General features: G+C 41.3%; 1 protein-coding gene across 13 annotated transcripts in view; it reads right to left on the reverse strand.

Moving 5' to 3' along the window:
- Positions 1–396: 396 nt before the first annotated feature.
- The window catches only part of Stau2 (staufen double-stranded RNA binding protein 2), a 282,856-nt gene continuing 263,771 nt past the window's right edge, over positions 397–19,481 (reverse strand). For all 13 annotated transcript variants that reach the window (XM_087190484.1, XM_087190479.1, XM_087190488.1 and 10 more), the window contains 2 exons: positions 2,841–2,929; positions 397–1,480 (listed from right to left, as the gene is read on the reverse strand). In XM_087190484.1, the coding sequence (XP_087046610.1) occupies positions 1,387–1,480; positions 2,841–2,929 (183 nt within the window). In that variant the 3' untranslated portion in view covers positions 397–1,386. The remainder of the gene's footprint in view (positions 1,481–2,840; positions 2,930–19,481) is intronic.

Consider the following 19,481-nt stretch of genomic DNA (forward strand, 5'->3'; position numbering starts at 1 on the left):
AACAACAACCCCGGAGTTATTTCCTTATGGTGCTGTTTGTTTATTCTCCAGTCGCGTGTGAGTCAGCCAGATCATGATTTGTGGTGGTTTTGCTTGTGAAATCTTACATAATTATTCCTATTTTCAGGTTGGGTCGCGCAGTTAGACCATATAGTGTTTTCTCATTACACAACGTGTGCAATCAATAAGGAGAAAGCCTGAACAATGAGATGACGTTGGCCAGGCAGGAAGCCTGCCCGAGTCACCCAGGAGGCAGCTCGGCAGTTTCGCAGATACAGCCACTAATTCCTCTGCTGAGCAGGATGACTCTGCCGGGTGGCAGCCTTCGGATGGGTTTCACTGAGGTGATATTTAAAAGATGAGAGTGAGAGAATGAAGGAACAACAATAACAACACTTCACACAGAAACTGACCACATTTTTACTGCATTGGCCACTACACTGGATTCCAACATGCTGGTCCAGATCGTGGCTGGCTGGAAGCTTCTCCAACAGGCTTTCCCTTCCCGCCATGTACATTATTTATTTTGATCCCACTCATTGTCCCAAGTCCAGAGGAAGTTAATAAAGACACTCTTGATGCAAAAAACAGCAAGTGGCTACAACACACGGGTAGGGGTGGGCACAATTTCCACAAGAGAGAGTGGAATCCAGGAAAGGGATGTGCAGAGGCAAGACGCCCCCTTGGTTGCTAATGGCATCATGGAGCTCAAAACCCACAACAACTTGGTTTTGTTTTGTTCTTTAAATTCCTGGCATACATGGAAACTACTTGTTCCTAGCATTATTTCATATTTTTAATCAAATATCGGACCTGATTTAAAACATATTAGTTTGCATACATCTTTGTGTAGTGCAACTTAAAGTTATTCATATCGATACAGGATGAAGATTACAAATATCTGCAGAAAAAGAGAAACTGTGTGACTCTATATGAAGACAACAACCATCACATTCCACAGTACATCATTGGTTAATTTTTGAATTGTCAAGCATTATTTCAAACAGGAGAGAATGTAACTGAACACAAGCACCACGACAAAACAATCATAACAACAGAACCAAACCAATCATTTTAAAACTTTAGCTCTGTTTCTAACACTTTTCATTAATTGTTATTTTAAGCTCCAGTAGCAGGATCAGATTTCTACTGCCTCTGGGCAAATGAGTTATGATCTAATCTCAAGTTCCAAGGGAAATGCTCAGTTTTATTTTCCCCCAGTTGAATAAACAGTACCATGTATATTATCTCTTGTGTTAGAATAGTGTTGTCTTCACATAAGACTCAAATCATGGTATTAGTCATTCATTTCCTTGAACACAGACACCCTCATGTGTGCTGACAGGTTTATAAGGATGCGGTGGCGGCCGTGGGTTCTGAGAGCTGCTAGATGGCCGACTTTGATTTCTTGCAGTCCTGAGCAATGGAGCCCGGGTTCGCCTGGTTATTGTCCGCTTTCTCTCTCAGATGCTTGGCTTGTCTGAAAGATTAATACAGCAACAAGAGCTGAGGTCCAGGGTTGCACATCTTCAGACATGTTTATTAGCAGATGGCACATAGGATTCAAAGGTCACCACGAAAGTGACATTTTAAAGTGAAACAACAATATTTATGTTCAGATAGTCTGCTGATGAGATCATGTGGAAATGGTTTTGATTAAATTAGCTTATAAATGGTTGCCAGTCTATAGACAGCTTAAAATGCCATGTCTGTTTACCAAATGTTTTCTTCTCACGCTCTTACCTTTTAAATATTGATGACTAAATTCGGTTGTTTTTGTTATTACTGTTGTTTTCTGGGTTTTTTGGGGGGGGTAATGCTCATTTAACTATATGATCAGTATATCTGGTTTTTACTTCCTGGGTTATCTATTTTTATTTTAATTCTAAAAATGTTATCTCTGGTGTGTGTTCAGGGATCTCATCAGCTGTCATTATTACTTTGAAAGGCTTCAGATTGTACTATGTGAATATAATTGCTTTCCATTTTTTTAGTATAAACTGGGTCCTTGGAAAGACCCCCAAATCAGTCCCTTAGATAGAAGCTTATGTTCAAACCTCATAAAGAGCTATTAGCTACATTTCAAAAATAGTTATTATAGCTGCATTTTTGCCTTTGCAGTCCTAGGGAGCCCACTTCTGTGACAATGTGCAAAGCCAAATGTAGCCAAGGAGAAGGACACCTCTCCATCTTTTTTTTTTTTCTTTTTTCTATTAGTTTTGTCCACAACTTAGCAGGATTGTGAGAGGTTTTTGTTGCTGTTGTTCTGTTTTGGTTTTTTTCTGCAGAAAAGAGGTTGGCCAGAGAATGCCTAGCAGTATGAAGTAAAAAACAATCTTTTGTAAGTTTTGCAGTTTTACAGTCAAAAAGACTCATAAATATTTCTAGTTAGAATGCAGAAGTAATGATCAGTTCATAGGCTAAAAGTTTCACAGACAATTTATAGGAGATGAATATGGCCATAAATAGTATACTGTTTTCATTTATCTACATTTAAAGCTGGGTATGGTGGCACATACTTCCGATCCCAGCACTATGCGAGCCTAAGACAGGAATACGCCAAGTTCAAACCCAGCCTGGGAAACCTGGTGACTTAGGGAGACCCTGTCTCAAAATAAAAAATAAAAAAGGACTGGAGAGGTGGCTCCATGAGACAATCCCTACATACATTCTTCAGTACCACATACAAAAATCTACATTTTAATTTTCTATTATGAGTAATTTTGTAAAATTTAGATAACATTGTCTGAATTTTTAAAAACCTTAAAATTATCTGTGTCTCATCTTTTGTACTGTTTCAAAATTACAAATATAAAAATACTGATGGAAGTTTTACTCACTTTTCAAGAGAACGTTTTTCAGTAGTCATTGTCCCACCAATTGGATCCAGTCCTTGTTCAGAAAATTGTTTCAAGGCACTTAAAGCCGCCTAAAAATGAAAACAAAGAGATCCATTCACTGACTCTAATGTAATAAACAGGTAATTGTAAAAGAAAGACAATCATTTCATTGCTTGAAAAAATGTTTTTTGCATCCTTTATCAAGGTTACATTTGAAAGTCTGCATTATCATGAATCAATGTCCACACATTTTATATATAAATTTATACACTATGTAACTATATATTTACATATGTATTTCTAGACTCTGGGGGCTTCATTTTTAGGAGGTTTGAAGAAAAGAATCTCAATGGAGGGTTATGCCTTCTCCCATATTCATCATTTTTCAAAATGATGTTTCATCTGCAAATGTAGGAACACCACATACAAGCTTTAAATACTTCAGTGCTCACTTGGGCAGCACATATACTAAAACTGGAATGATACAAGCTTTAAATACTTCAACACCTGCATAATTTCTCTCCATAGGACTGAAAGTATATATTCTCTTCCTTCAGATGTGAAGACATTAGATTTTTCCACCTTGTGTACTCTTTGCAAAGTTATCGTTAAGATTTGTTCCATTTTATTGACATTGAGCCCCAACCAAGCCACCGAGTCTTAGCAGGGGAAGGGACACCAGGTACTCAGGCCTACCCGGGTGGAAGATGTGATGGTATCCTGAGAGGAGAGGGAGAGACGATCGGGTCCCTGGCTTCCAGGGCTCTGGGGAGGCAGGCCTGGCAGGGACAGGGCCTCCCAAGGTGTTGATGGGCCCCAGAGACGCAGGACGCCGCTGGTGTTGACAGGCTGGTGGAGCCTGGCTGGATTGCTGGGAGGCATCAAAAATGTGATGCTGATAAGATCTACATAACTTGTTGACACTCTTGTGCACGTTCCAAACTGTTATTTCTTTGAATAAGACTTTGGTTCCCCTCCTCCTCCCCTCCCCCTTCCTTCTGAGTGCCATTAGAAAGGCTTTGTTGAGTCTGAGATAGGTGTCAGCGGTCAGGAGTGTTTGAATCTCTGAGAGCCCCGCTGGTTCACACTTTGGTCATCGTGTGTCTTTTCGGCTGCCTTTGAAAAAGAGCTAACTTTTGCAGTTTCCCCAACTTTTATCTGCCAAAGGCCCCCTTTGGGTAGCTAGCTAAATGCATGATTTCTTTTACATTTCTTTATGCAGAATATATTTTGGGAGGTTGATTTTAAGTTAATAGACTTGACTTTTTTTAGCACAGTTTTGGGTATATAGAAAAGCTGGCCAGTAGTATACATATACTCTGCTTCCCTCCCTGTCCTAAATTGCCTTATTACTAACGTCTCACTTTGATGTGGTACATTTGCTATGACTGATTAGCAAATATTGGTGTGTTAACCTAAGTTGCCAGTTTCCATTAGGATTCACTCTGTGTCTTGCAGTCTGTGGGTTTTGGTAAATGCATTCATCAGTACAATAGCACATAGAGTCATTTCACTATCCTGAAAATCCCAAGCTCTGCCTATTCACCTCCACACCCTCTCCCTTCCCCCAGCCCAGCCAGTCCCTGGCAACCACTTGTCTTTTTGCTGCCTCTATAGTTTTACCTTTTCCAGAATGTCATAGAGCTGGGATCATACACTATGCAGCCTTTTCAGACTGGTTTCTTTCACTTAGCAGTGTGCATTTAAGGTTTCCCTGTCTTTTCATGGCTCATTTCTTTTTATTGCTGAATAATACTCTGTTGTGTGGATGTACTGCAGTTAGCTTACTCTTTCACTTATTGAGGGGCATCTTGATTATTTCTAGTTTTAGGTGATTATAAATAAAATTACTATAAATATCCACGTGCAGGTCTTCTTATAATACTTACAACACCTCTTCTCCCTTTTGGCCTTTCTAGCTTTTTTGTTTTGTTTTGTATAGTCATACCTTGGTACTTTCCATTAATTCATTCCATAACTCATGTTGAATGCTGAGACTGATGGGTACCAAACGAATTTTTCCCATAGGAAATAGTGTCATTAGAAATCATTCATGAAATTCCCCAGGACTTTTGCACCATACTGGGCTAATATAAGCCTCTTAGGCTTAGTGGTATCAGTCTTAACCTTTTTTTCAAACCATGATTAGCACTTAAAATGCACAAGACAGTCATGATGAATACCTGGGGATTCTGCCCTGTTCTGAGCTACCATGAGACCGGGAAGCACACAATGCTAAGACATTTTCTCTCATCAAAATGTGACCAGAACCAGGTCTGATGAGTATCGATGACTATAAGTCACATCTCTTATATGCAACCAAAAGTAACAATGTGTCATTTTCCTTTTCATTAGGTTATTCCTTCTTTTTAGATCTTTAAAGTGTGCCCCTAGATCAGATGTGCTCTTCTGAATGTTCATCCCTGGTTGTAGCCCTGGCCAGGGCACCTGGGGTAGGAGGAGGCTGTGCTATGGGGTTGTTTTCCACCTTTATCTTTGAACCCGCAGTCCTGCAAGGAATAGGTCAGTGTCTCCATCCACTACTCCTGATATTGGCCACCTTCATGCTGTGCAGCAGGTGGCAGCTTAGTATTGACCTTGTGGGCAGAAGCATGTTGCTATCTGCCTAGGCTACTGCTGTGGGTTTAACTGTGTCCCCCTCAAAGTCATACACTTAAGCCGTAATCAGCAATATCCTGGAATGTGATCTTCTCTGGAAACAGGGTCATTGCAGTTGTAGTTAAGATGAAGTCATAGTGGAGTAGGGTGAGCCCCCAATCCAGTCTAACTGTTGTCCTTATGAAAAGCAGAAATCTGGGCACACACACTCAGAGAGAACACCGTGTGACAATGAAGGCAGAGACTCAAGTGATGCAGCAGAAGCCCCGGACACCAGCAAAGCACCAGCTGCAGAGAGAAGCACAGGACAGAGCCTGCACAGCATGTGGGAGGAACAAAGTCTGTCCCGCCTGATCTCAGCCTCCCAGCCTCCAGCCTAGGAAATAAGGTTTCTGTTAAGATACCTTATTTGTGCTATTTTGTCACAGCTTCCCTTGTGCACTAGTACAGGTACATCATAGCTCCTTTCTGAGCATACAGAATCAGTCTCTTTTTAAAATGTTTCCCTTTATTACCTTTTTATTATAAAAATTATTGTTACAGAAAAATTAGAATATATAGACACACATAAAGAATAGAAAATATCCACAATCCTTCCCTCCTTTCCAAATCCTTTACTATTCTTTCCTCATATCTACATACTTTCCCCGGGATCTGATCTTAACACTGTTTTGTAATTTGCTCTTTTCACTTAACATGAGCAGTTTTTCATACCAACAGAAACATTTCGGGTTCATCTTTTTTTGTTTGTTTGTTTTTGGGTTTTTTTGAGACAGGGTCTCGCTATGCGGTTCGGGCTGGCCTTGAACTCACTATATAGTCCAGGCTGGCATTGAATTCAAGGCGATCCTCCTGCCTCAGCCTCCCAAATGCTGCGATTACTGGCATGTGCCACCTCACCCGGCTAGGAGTATCACTTCTATGGCTCACAATGTCCTACTGATTTCATAAGTCCTCTTGTATTTAGTCAATCCAGCAGTAGAAATGACTGGATGCTTAGGCTAGTTCCAATTTCAAGATGTTTCTATTACTGAAACAAACTTACTCAGGGAATCACTGCGAATCATCTCAATACTTTCTTTATAATAAATCCTTAGGAACTTAAGTTTTGGCCCAAGGCAATACCTATTTTTTTAAAAGATTTTGGTCTGTGCTCTCCATCTGCCCTCTTAGATATTGTACTCAGGAATAGGAGGAAGGAAGGTATTTCTTTCACTGCTTCTGGAATAACCCCTCAGAACCATAACGTGGGTCAGCTGAGCAAACCAGTTTTGTCATCTTATGACCCCACCTTATTTTTAATTTGCTCATCCTGATCATTTTCCTCATTCACTAGGCTTGACTATAGTGAAGACTGGCTGCTTTCTACAATTAAATTCACTCTTCAAAGACCCAGATTTGGGGAGCTCTCCCTGCAGGCCTCCAAAAAAAATTTTTTTAAAGGAATTTGCCAAGGATTTGACAGTTGTTTAGACTTGCCTACTTGCTCAGGACAGTGTTGAGGACAGGCCTGCGGGTTTGTACATTTTCTGGTCACCCTACTTTCTATACATGCATCGAGGTCCTGAGAGCCAGGCCCACTCATTTCTAGGATCCAAAAACCAATCTGTGCCTGACTTTCTTTTCAAATATCCTCAACTTCAAGGGTGGGCTAACAAATTTAGAGTTTTTTGTAGATTCAACAATTTTGAACAAATGATCAACTATTTAGTTCTGATCCTTAATATGGTAGGAATGTTAGTTTTTTTATCAACTTCTCAAATGGACTATCAACAATCATTGAGTGCCAGGAAATTTAAATTTGCATTGTGGTATGACTGAATGAGGCTCCTGAGAGCTCCAGACTTCTTGGTCCTGTTTTATTACCAACAAGGACCAAATTTTTACTTATTTTTTTTCTTTTTTTTGCAGTACTAGGGATAGAACTTAGGGTCTCATTCATGCTAAGCAAATGAGCTACCACTGAGCTCATCTCCAGCCCCCAAACTTTTAACAAAACTTTTTAAATCATTTACAGGCTAATCATAGACTATTTTCATTAGTTGCCTTGGGGACACTTGGTTTCCAGCATTGTCTGAAGACCAAATGGCCTGTTTTATGACATCCAGGCCCCTCAGTGATTGTTCTCTTCCATCCGAAGAGATGCATATAGGAAATGAAGGCCAGGTCTCAGGGAGCAGGTTCAGGGTTTCAGCTCTTACAAAACCTCCCGGGTGATTTTATCATCATGTCATTCAGGTCCCCTGCGCACTGTCAAAATGATTGTCACCACTCAAAGAATGTGCTACAGGCTGGAATGGCGGTATACTCTTTCACTCAATGCCATGAACGGATATTCAAAATTCTTGTGTGACTGCTGGCCTTCAAAGGTATGCTTAAAGGCATCCAAATAACATGCTCTTATCTATCTGATGAGATCATTCAACCCACATCCTACTGACAACTCTGAATACAATAGCTTATAAGTATGAAAGGACTTCTTTTTAATTTATAAAAGGCAGAGAGGACAGTTTATCTTAACCTCTGTAAACAGTAACAGAGCATTTGATGAGCATTTTTCTGTCAAGTCATGGGACCAGCCTTCTTTACCTGCATGGCCTTCAGTATTGTCACACCCTCAAAGGCAGGTCCTACCCATAAGGACCCAGAGTCCCAGAGAAGTCAGTGTTGCACCTGAGGTCACCAGCTGGTGAATGGCGAAGCAGAGGTTTGAACCCAAACTACACTCTTGGTCACATCATTTTATTTCCTCCAAACGTGCAACTGCTTGCATTCAGCCTGTCGAATTTCAGGTTGGCTATTTTCAATTAAGAGTCATTATTTCAAAATCCCTCTTAGTATATCTGCCATGCTCATTCTGCTTGTTTGGCACAATAATTACTTGAAGCTCTGAAAGTTACCTCCATTTTCTAGAAAAGGAATTTACTGTCTTGTGAGGGTCCCACATCCCTCTTTGTACCCCCTAGGTTGACTTCTGAGATTCTACTGGGTATTTCTATAACACTTGCAATTTTGACTAATAGGAAGTGACTCCAGAAATTATTTTGTCACTTAGAATTATCCAATGACCACAAACAAGATGGCACACATTTCTTAACATCCTGAGGGTAACAAGTTTTATTCCCTTTACTTGCTTCCTTTCTCTGTTTGTCAGAAGAGGTTTTTTCGTTTTTGTTTTGCTGTTGTTGTTGTTGTTTCATTTTACCTTCCTGGATTTGCTGGCAGGAGAGAGAAAGGGACTTCAGGACTCTGTGGACTCTATGGGATTCAGGCAACAGCAGTGAGAAGGGGTGGTGGGGTTGCAAAGATGAAGCAACTGAGGAGTAGATGGTGTAACTGTACTGGATAGAGAACCTTGAGCTCCATCTGCTTAGGGAAGCAGAGGAGGGTGGCGCAGCTGGCCCACTGGGTGCCTCCCCTTGCAGGTACAGGACTGTGAGAACTCTCTCAGAGCTACTTCCTCCTCCACTTGACACGAGTCCAACCACAGAAACGGGGGCTCTCCTTCTACCTCCACCCATAATTTATCACGCACTGTTTTTTGAGAAAAGACATTTACAGATTAAAGGATTCATTGGACGGAGTTGAGCTGGCTTCTCTGTGTACAGAAAATGCCCACAACAACAGGACTATGCACAGTGGCTGAAAAAGCCACATTACGTTTAGCAAGACAAAAATTTTCATGGAGGTCATCAAGCAAAATAAGCCTTTGCTATCAGATCAATTATTTTGGAGGCAATGGATAATGCAGTGGCTTTACATATACACACCAAAATTTAACAATTCACAAAAATGTTTTACTTCACTCCTCCTAATTTGCCCTGAAGATGGTAAAATCAACAAAATCTTAAGCTTAAACTATTCCAACTGAATAAATTAATTAATTTGGTTTAAGAGTTTAAAAGCAAGAGGTTAGAAACTTAAAAAAATTCCAAGTGTGTTAGAAATATGCTACCCAATATTAAAGAACACTTTGGAATGAGGGAAAAATCAAATGACCCTCATTTGGGTAGACATACTTGAAACTTCACTAAGAAGCAAGTTCTAAATGGACTCCCACTGTCTGCTGTTCAGCCTTTCAGCATGGACAATTTGCTGGATGATAAATGTAAATGAATCTTGGGAAGTCCTGGAAAGGAAGCAGATCTGGGGTCCTTAATGAGGAACATCCTGAATGATGCTAAACCCAAGTTGTATAACTTCCCACTCACTGTGGATTTGAGAATTTCAAAGATACACTAACATAAGTACCCAGAATCACCATAAGTCTTTGGCCATAAACAAATAGACAACTCAATGATTTCATTTCTAAGGTCAGAAAATGTTTTCCTAGCAAATCAAAACAAACACACTCGGCATCCATTTGTATGTTACCGCAGCCTACCAACCGCAATGTTAAACTGTAGCTTTATGACAACTAACATATTCTATGGTTTAAAAAAGAAAAGACACATATACCCAAGGTGATAAATGTAGCTTCATTTGAAAGGAGAAAAGTTAAAGGGGTATTTTAAAGAAGTGGATGGCATTGCTTGTTTTTATTACTGTCTTTCAGCTGTATATTCGTATCCATTTGTGCCTCTCTGTTTCCCTTGGAGGGAAGCATCTGCATAGAGACACAGAAATATTTTTGATCCCAAAAGATTTTACAACTGCTTTGTGAGTAAAGCTCCACAGGTTCTAGAACAGATGTCGCTACCATTTCATGTATCACTTGTTTAGTGCGTAGTTATAGCAATGCTGGAAACATGATGCCAATAAGATATTTTCCGTGCCTATTTGTCAGTCACGGTTCATGTGTGTGTTTTCGTGTGTGTGTGTGTGTGTGTGTGTGTGTGTCCACAGACTGGAGGTCTTTTCTATTCTTTCTGTAATTTCTAACTCTCCCCTTGTCAATTAGCAATTAGCAAATAGTGTTGAAATCAGTGCCTGTTCTTCCTGCTTCCTTCCTCAGGGATTAGTTTGTAATGACAATGTAGCAGCATTAGGTCATTCTCAGAGAGACAACAATGGTCTTCATTAGCAAAATGTGAATTTTAAGTCATCCCTTTATGACAGGCATTTCTCTGTTAAGTCACTGAACATGCTGCCCAGTGAGTTGTCTTATCTCCTTTTCTTTCACATCACGATTTTCCCACCAACTTACCCTGATTCCCAGAAACAGGCTGTTCCTATTAAAGTTGATGGTAACTATACATGACTGAATGTGGCCTTCATTTTTTAAGTAAATGTTCAAGGTTTGTTTTCTTTTTCTTTTTCTCCCTAAAATGTGCACTCATGTTGACTCTTCCTGGGAGTGGATCTAACTACTGGGGTTAGCTCAGAATGCCCATGGTGGTCATGTATGCATTGAATTAAACCAGTCTCTTGTCACAAGGAAATGATAGGTTTGAAATGCAAACAACTTTATTTATCGTGGAGGATTCTCCTAGCCTTTCATCCAGCAATCTCTAGGACTGACTATATTAAGTCACTTAAATGATTGAAAAACCAGGTTTTCAAGGTAAGCCTGAAAGTTTATTGTCCAGAGAATCTGAATTTTAGTGTTTCTGAGGGTTTGGCTTTTTTTTTTTTTTTTTCTTTTTTTTGCTTTGAAGGTCTATAATTAAATGCTATATCTCTCTTTACACAAAACAAGAGAAACAAAAATGAGACTTGTACTTCTAAACTTTATCACATTACAGTCAGCTCTTCAGTCTATTCCACTGCAAATAAATCAATGATGTGACTTTTTTTAAATGAAAAAGGACTACACTGAGCTTCAAGTAACCGGCTTGCTGCTCTGCTTTCTAACTTTCATTATAGCCTGCCCTTTTCATTCATTCTTCCACAATCCAAGCAGCTCAGGTAATTTCCATAAAATTAGTACTTTATACAATGGCTTGCCCTTAGAACAAAGGACTGTCTGCCTGCTAAGGTGATGGTTACTTATTGTGAAGAAAAAAAAAGGAAGGTAGGTGGTCAGAGAGATATGCAGTTTTTTTACAGTCTCCTAAAGCAGGTGTTTTGAAAAATTAATTTAAAAATTGAGCATGTAAACTATAGACTTAGCCACTACTTTGTTTCTGTGGTCAGGCCCTCCAAGTGGGTCATCCATGTATCTGCCAGCCTTGACAACAATACAAAGCTGAAGTAAGAGCAGGATTCACTATGCTAAAGAATGTTTTTAGTGTGCAGAAGGAACTTGAGCAGCAGCACCCACATTGCCATGTCCTCCTCTAACCAGGCTTTCTCGGCTTTCCCAACATTATTCCTGTTTTGCCCTTTATCTAATTATTTTCAATTCAACATGAAGTCCCCTTTGTAATGGAGCTCACCACAAGCATTTGGACAGGTCAGTGAGCTGGCAAGGCAAGTATCCAGAATGGCAGCATCACTCTGTGGTAGGCAGCAAGGTGCCCCTTCACAAACTGTCTGTGTCCTCACATGCAAAGGGAATTCTGCAGATGGGATGAAGGTATGAATGTCAAGATGGGCCACTTAGGTTGGATTGTCCAGATGTGTCCATACTAATCACACAATTCTTAAAATCAGAGACCCTTCCCTGGTGTTGGCCAGAGAGAAAGATGTGACCAGGGAAAACTGGTCAAAGAGATACAGCTTGCTAGTTGTGAAGATGAAGGAAGGGGGCCCTATTCAAAGGAAAGGATTTATTCCTGGAACCTCCGAAAAAGAAATTCTGAGGCCTTGATTTTAGCCCTATACATTTCTGGCCTACAGAATTCTAAGACAATATATCTGTGTTGTTTCAACATATATCTGTGGTAATTTGTTAAAGCACCAAGTGAAAACTAATACTCTCTCCCTGTCATCTGGTCAAAGAAGAGAAAGGGGGTTGGTGTTTGGAGTTCATGACAGTTTGGATCTTGAATGTCCCCCAAAGGCCCACGTGTTAAAGGCTTGTCCTCAGGGTAGTGTTATCAGGAGATGATGGAAACTTTATGATATGGGGCATGTGGGAGGTCCTTAGGTCATTGAGGGGTGCCCCCAAAGGAGACTGTGGGAACCCAGCCCTTTCCTTTTTCTCTCTTTTGCTTCCTACTCATGAAGTAGGCAGTATTCCTTTGCCATAGGCTTCTGCCATGATGTCCTGTCTCACAACAGGCCCAAAACAACAAGGCTAATAAATCAATCATAAACTAAAACCTCCCAAACTATCAGGCAAAATAAACCTTTTCTCTTTAAAAGTTGTTTATCTCGGGAATCTTGTTATAATAATAGAAAGCTAACACAGAAAATTTGTATTGTGTAGTGGAGTTGTTGCTTTAACTATACCTGACAATATGGAAAAACCTTTGGAAGGAATTTGGAGAAGTTTGGAGGAACAAGCTAAAGAAAGCCTAGAATGCTCTAAGCAAAAGACAATGTGCAATGCTAGGAAGGCTTCAGGAGACCACAATGCTGACAGAAATGTAGACAGAAAAGGTGATGCTGATGAGGTTTGAGATAGAAATGAGGGTTCTATGGTGAACTGAATTAGAGGCTATCCTTTTTACACTATAGCAAAGAATTTGAATGCATTTTATCCATCTCCTGGGACTGTGGGAAACTGTTTATGGGTGCTGGACTAGTTTATCTGGTGAAGGAAATTTCAAGGGGGCAAAACACTCAGGCTATGGCCTATGGGTATTACTTTAGCCAAATTTACAATGAGAACCAAGAGCAAAGAAGAGCAGAGTGGAAAGATTTGAAAAATTTGCATTTCCTAGAAAAGAGGAAAGTATAAAAGTACAGCCAAGGAGTATGAGGACACAAGCACTGGTAAAAACAAGCCAGGCATGTTGCAATGGGGAGATAGGAAAGATGTCTTGAGGGCATTTCAGAAATCTGCAAGCCACCCCACCCATCACAGACTCAAAGGTGTAGAAATACAAATTTATTTCAAAGCCTTTGGGAAAAAAAAAAAGCTCCAGGTGCCCTGCCTTCCCAAGATCATCTAGGGCAGTGGTAGCAAACCTATGGCATGAGTGACACAGTGAGCATGCAGAGCCTTCTCTGTTGGCACGTGAGCCAATCTGCCACAGTATCGCCCCAGCAGCCATCAGATAATAGTACACATAGGGGTACATGCATGCTTGTAAAGGAGTAGAGGCACCAGGCAATGTTATCATGAGCAGTTTGGGTACTTGTTCTCTAAAAGGCTCGCCATCACTAACCTAGGGACTCATTCCTCCAGGATTTATTTTCCCATATTAAGCCATCAGGGCACTGGGGTGAAGGTTGGAGCCTATACCCATGATTTAAGCAGGCCCTGATTCAGTTTGCGGTAGCAACAGTCTTTGACATGATTCTCATGATGCTAGTTTTACAGGCATGCAGAATGCAAGAGCTATGGGATCACAGAGGCTTCCATTAAGATTTCAAAGGAAAGCCTGAGATGCCAGCCAGTGTGTTTCATAGAGTCCTCGTAAGCAGTCTCTGACAAGGTGATGCATGGAGCTGTAGTAATGAACCCTAAACTGCAATGGAGATTCCAGCAAAGAGATGCCAGCAATGTGCAGTGCCTGCTGAGGGAAGCTGCAGCCAGCTAGCAAAGCCAGCCTGAAAACGTGGCCATGTGGAGTGAAATTAGCAAGTCCTTGGGAGCCTCTCTCTCAGCATAGTGTGCCCTGAATGCTAGACCTGAGCTTTAGGATTTAATGTTTTTCCTGCTGGATTTCAGTCTTGCTTTGGGCTAATTCTTCCTTTCTATTCCCTTATTCTTCTCTTTTAGAATAGGAATATTTACCCTGTGTTTGTCCTACCTATTCTTTTTACTTTTACAGGGCCTTGCAGCTAAGTAGTCTGCCTTGGAGAAGACTTTGGACTTGAACTTTTGCCTAGTGCTGGAACTATTAAGACTGGGACTCTTAGAGATCAACCAAATGCATTTTGCCATGTGAGACTGACATACTCCTCTGGGGGCTAAGGGAAAAATGCTATACTTGGGATCTTGAATGGCCTCCAAAAGCCCTGTGTGAAAGGCTTAGTCCCCATGGTGGCACTACTGGGAGGTGGTAGAACCTTTAAGAGATAGGATCTAGTGGGAAGTCCTTAGATCATTGGAGCCATGCCATGTAACAAGATTGTGGGATCTCCAACTCCTTCCTCTTCTTTTTAGCTTTCCGGCCATGAGGTGACCAGTTTTCTGTCATGTATTCCTGCCATGATTGCTGCCTTGCCACAGGCCCAAAACAACAGGGTCAATTAATCATGGACTGAAACCACCCCCCACAACACCCACTTTTCTCCTTTCTGCTCTCTCATGAATCTAGTATCCACTAATAAAATCTTACACTGCTTTTCTCTCTCCATGTTCCTGTAAGTCTAGTTTCCTTTATATTTCTCCTAATTTTTCCAACCCATTGCTCTCTGTGATGGATTAACTAACTAATGGTCAACTTGGAACACTCAGCTGAATGGAATCAATGTGGTCTGGGTATGGAAGACCCACCTGAGGACTGTTGTCAATGGCATAAAAAAAGAACTGGAGGGGAAGATTGGATGCTGTTGATTTTCTTGGAGAAGCTTGTTGAAGCTGGTTTTCTGGATGCAAACTCTGCTGTTCTCATTGGAGGAGCTCAGGGTCTTGCTGTCTAGGAATGGCTGCTGTTCTCCACAGGGGAGCCCTGATCTTTGCCTTGAGTGCTGATTAATGGCTCCAGTGTAGATCCCTCAGCCTGGTGGCACAAATTCTTCACCCTGACAGCACAGGATTTCTAGCTTCCACCTTTGGGTCTTCCTGGTGCAGATCCTCGATGTGGACTTGCATGAGGCACTGCAGTGGGCTTTAGGCCTCTGGCTGGACTCATGGAAGAGATTGCATTGGACTTTGGGCCTTCAGCTGGATCCATTAGGGACATTGCTGTGGGATCCAGCCCCTCAGCTGGATCCTTTGGGTCTCTGATGTGTGGATAGATCTCTTGCACTTCTCTGCATTTGACTTTTTGGGTGACTATTATAAAATAATCCTATAAATTATGTGTTCTGTATTAAGTCTATTCCCTTGCAGACCCTGACTACAACACTCTCTCACTGTTCTGTCTAGGGAAACCCTGTCATTAAACTGTCTTCTTAATCAAAAACCATTAAAAACTCTCAGGCCTAGAATAAAATTCAGTATATTCACAACTACCATATTAACAATAAATCTTTTATATCATCTAAATATTCAGTTTAAAATTTCCTTAGTAGTTTCAAAGAAATTCAAAGTTGGTATATTTTCATCTATATCCCAGAAATTCACACATTGTATTTTGACTGATTGATCTCTTAAGACTTAAGAATTCTGTGGTGGGTAAAGCAATGGATAAATACTCCAAGCAATAGCCTCCAGTGGGGTCCATGGTACTCATAAATTACTTTGGCAAAAAGGTCTTTGTAGAGGAGATTAAGTTGAAGACTTTCAGAGAAGTCCCTCAACTTGGCTATACATGTGGGCCCAATTCAATCACAGAAGTGCTTTGAATTAGAGAACATTTCCCAGCTGTGGTAAGAAATGGAGTATGGATGACCATGGAAGAAAAGGGTCAGAGGGCCATGTCATCATCAACTCTAAATATGGAGATAAGAGCCATGAACCAAGGAACTTGGGAGCTTCTAGAAATAAGAAACAACAAGAACATGAATTTTTCCCTAGGGCCTCTAGAAAGGAGCACAGCCCTGGCACAGACACCATGTAGGATTTCTGATTTACAAAACTGCAAAATAATAACATTTGTGTTGTTGTGGACCACCATACCTATGGCAATGTGTTATAGCAGCCATAGAAATCAGATACAAATACTTTCAAGGGTACTAAAAGTTATAATGAAGAAGTTAATTAAGTATAAATCTGAGCCCTTTATCTCATGAAATTGAAGGATGAAAATCACATTAATTTTGTATAAATCTGAACTTTTAATCTCACAAAGTTGAAGAATGAAAATCACAGACAAAATGAGGAAGTTAAGAGAGTGTTTATTAGAAAGAATAATAAGAAAAATAAGCTCTTGGTGGATACTCACCAAAAGGGGATTCTGTTTTTTCATTTGTTTGTTTTTTGTTTTTGGACCCAGGGATCAAACTCAGGACTTTGAGCTTTCAAGGCAGGAGCCGGAACCACTGAGCTAAATCCCTGGCCAAAAGGGGATTCTGAATGGAAGTCCAAATTGCATTCTTTAACCGGCTTTTATATGAATAAGCAGAGGATAGAGCGAAAAGCTCAGTTTCACAGAAGATGAGTTCAGAGAAAACTGGTTATTTTGCATTTCTAATGTTTCTAGAAGTCCAGTCTGGAGGTACAGAGAAACTGTTAACTAACTGCATAAGGATCTTTCTGGGAGGAAAGGTCCTTATCTCTCCATTCATATCCTAACCTTTTATCTTTTTTCCCTATGTTTTCCTTTCATTTCTAAGTTTAACTGCTTTTAACTCAATGTGTGCTGTTTTCTTTTATCCAACTCTATATTAGGTTGCCTTGACTGCCTACTTAAAAAGCTAAATAAACTATTACAACAACAAGGGGTCAATCAGATTCTCTCCTGAGACTAGTTTGGTGCTGGGCCTGACTGAGCTGTAGTGGGTCCTTCAGGTCTAGCTCTATGTTCCCCAAGTGCCAGGGTAAGTAGGAAGAGGAGCACTCCTGACCTCCTGAAGCAGTCATTGCAATATCAAGTCACTGACCACCTAAATCCTTTAGTGGTTTCCTCTACCTTTAGAAGGAAATCTACTCTCTTCCAACTCTCCTGTTTTCATTATGTCTGTGTTGGGCTCCTTTCCTCTCTCTACTGGGACAAGCGCCTTCCTACTCCAAGTCTCTCTGTCCATCCCCTCCCCTGGATGTTTGTCAACCTTTAGGTTTTATCTTCAGGGAGGCCTCTCCTAGCCTACCCTCACCACATAATCTTGTTTATTTCCTTCAAAGCACTTGTCATAGTCTGTTATTATTTTATTGAGGGAGAGGCTTGATCTGTTTGACTCACCACTAGGTACAGTTCATTCATTCATTCATTCATTCAACAAATATCTATTGAGAACCAGGTACTGTGCTAGGCACTAGGAAAACTAACACCAATACTCAAACCTTCTCAAGGTGTGTCTTCCAGTAGGGAGGAAGGTGTGCAAACAATGGCTCCATAACCAAACAAACCTGGTTTTGACCATGGCTCCATCTCTTACTACCCCTCTGACCTTGGGCAAGGGGAATCCCAAGTATGAAGCACTCACTGTGTGCTAAGGACTTTCCACTTCCTAACTCTTGTAACCTGCACAGTCACCATGACAACTTGAGTGCATCACAGTTAAGGATGGGGCTCCAGAGACACAGGGGAAAAAATGTGTACAAGGCCATATAGTTTATTCCCAAAGTTCTGGATCTAAACAGTCAATTCATGAGTTCACGGATTCACTGAACCACCTCTCAAGCTAGTGAGAGGCTGAATCATGTGTGCTCATGACAGAGCATGAGCCAGACCAAGTCATGGAGCCTTGCGAGAGCCAAGGTCTGGGTCCGGAATGTAAGGCCATGAGGCATGGTCTTTTTTTCTCCTGGCAGTACTGAGAACTGAACCCAGGGCCAAGGCACTAAGATTCATCTTCAGCCCTTTTTTATTTTTTAATTTTAAAACAGGGTCTCATGAAGTTGTTAAATTGCCCAGGCTGGATTTGAACTTGCAATCTTCCTGTCTCATTCTTCAAGAGAGATGGAATTACAGACTTGTGCTATCAGCCCTCATTGATCCACTCCCTTTCTGCACTTCTGCTTCTTCTGAGCTGTAGTCTTCCAGGACGTGAGGGGTGGTGGGAGTGTCACTTAAGAAGGTGTAGAGCTGACAGCAAGGCCGCTGGACTTGTCTGGATGGGAGGATCAGTGCAACCCAGGCTGGACTGAGCGCAGGTAGGATTGACCTTTGACGTGGGGCCAAGAATTGGAGTCAGCCTATTTGGAGACACTGTCAAGACTGGAACCCAAACAGCTTGGGGCCAGATACTCAGTGCACCAACCAGAGAGTATAAATTAATCTATGTTGATTTGCAATTTCAGATTACTTCCTGATGTTAAAATGCTACATGTTGCTTGGCTCCTGGGGCCTCCTGCTCACTTGCTTTTCCTTCTACTTTGCCTGTTTTCATTCTCCTGTGCTGCTGGCTTTTCTTTCTGAATTTTAAAGTTCATCCTTGGACATCTTATCTTCTTCATCAATATTCTCTCTCTAAATGATTTCACTGAGGCCAGTGGCTTAAATCTTTTATAAATTCTGATGGCCCAAAGTTCCATCTTTAGCCTAGACTTCTCCCCTAGAGTTCACCTGTCTGACTGTTGCCTGGTGGCTTTCTCCACTTAGATGTCTAACATACATTTCAATGCTGTCTCAAACTGAACTTTTGAGTACCACCCCCAAACCACCATGTTGGTGTCCCCCATCCAACCAGTTACTGAGGCAAATCCCTAGGAATCAGCCTTACTTGCTCCCTTTCTCACTTCCTACATCTGACCCATAAGCAAGTTCTGTTGGTTCTATTTAAAATGCATCCAGAATTTACTTCTCACCACCTACTCTGCTACTGTCCTAGCCCAAAGCACCTGTCACTCAGGGAGACTCACGCCATAGCTTCCTAACTCACCTCCCTGGATCCATCTCTTCCCTACCAAAGGCTGGCCTTTGCATATATCCTTCTCAAATATAAACAACAGCAGGTCACTACCCTTTTCAAAACCCTCCGGGGCCTTCTAGAAAATCTGTCTTAGAACAAACTCCAATTCTTTACTTTGGGCCCATGGCCCTACGTGAGCCTGCCCGCCTACAGCTCTGGTCTCCTCGCCAGCCAGCTCCCCCGAGCCCCTGGAGTTCCAGTTCAGCAGCCTCACAGCTCTTAGAGCTCCAGGACTTTCACATGTGTCCCTCAGACCTGGATGCTCTTCTCCAGGCCTTCACATAGCTCACTCCTTCACTTCATCCGTTCTCTGCTCAAGTGTCCCCTCCTCAGGAGGTCTAAAGGAGCCATATCATTCCACTTCCATCTGATATCCTCACATCTCCTCCAACTGCCTAATTTTTAATA

Source organism: Heterocephalus glaber, unplaced genomic scaffold (assembly GCF_053883595.1).
Source record: "Heterocephalus glaber isolate CG9 unplaced genomic scaffold, H.glaber_assembly_v1.0 deba00001553, whole genome shotgun sequence".
NCBI lineage: Eukaryota > Metazoa > Chordata > Mammalia > Rodentia > Bathyergidae > Heterocephalus > Heterocephalus glaber.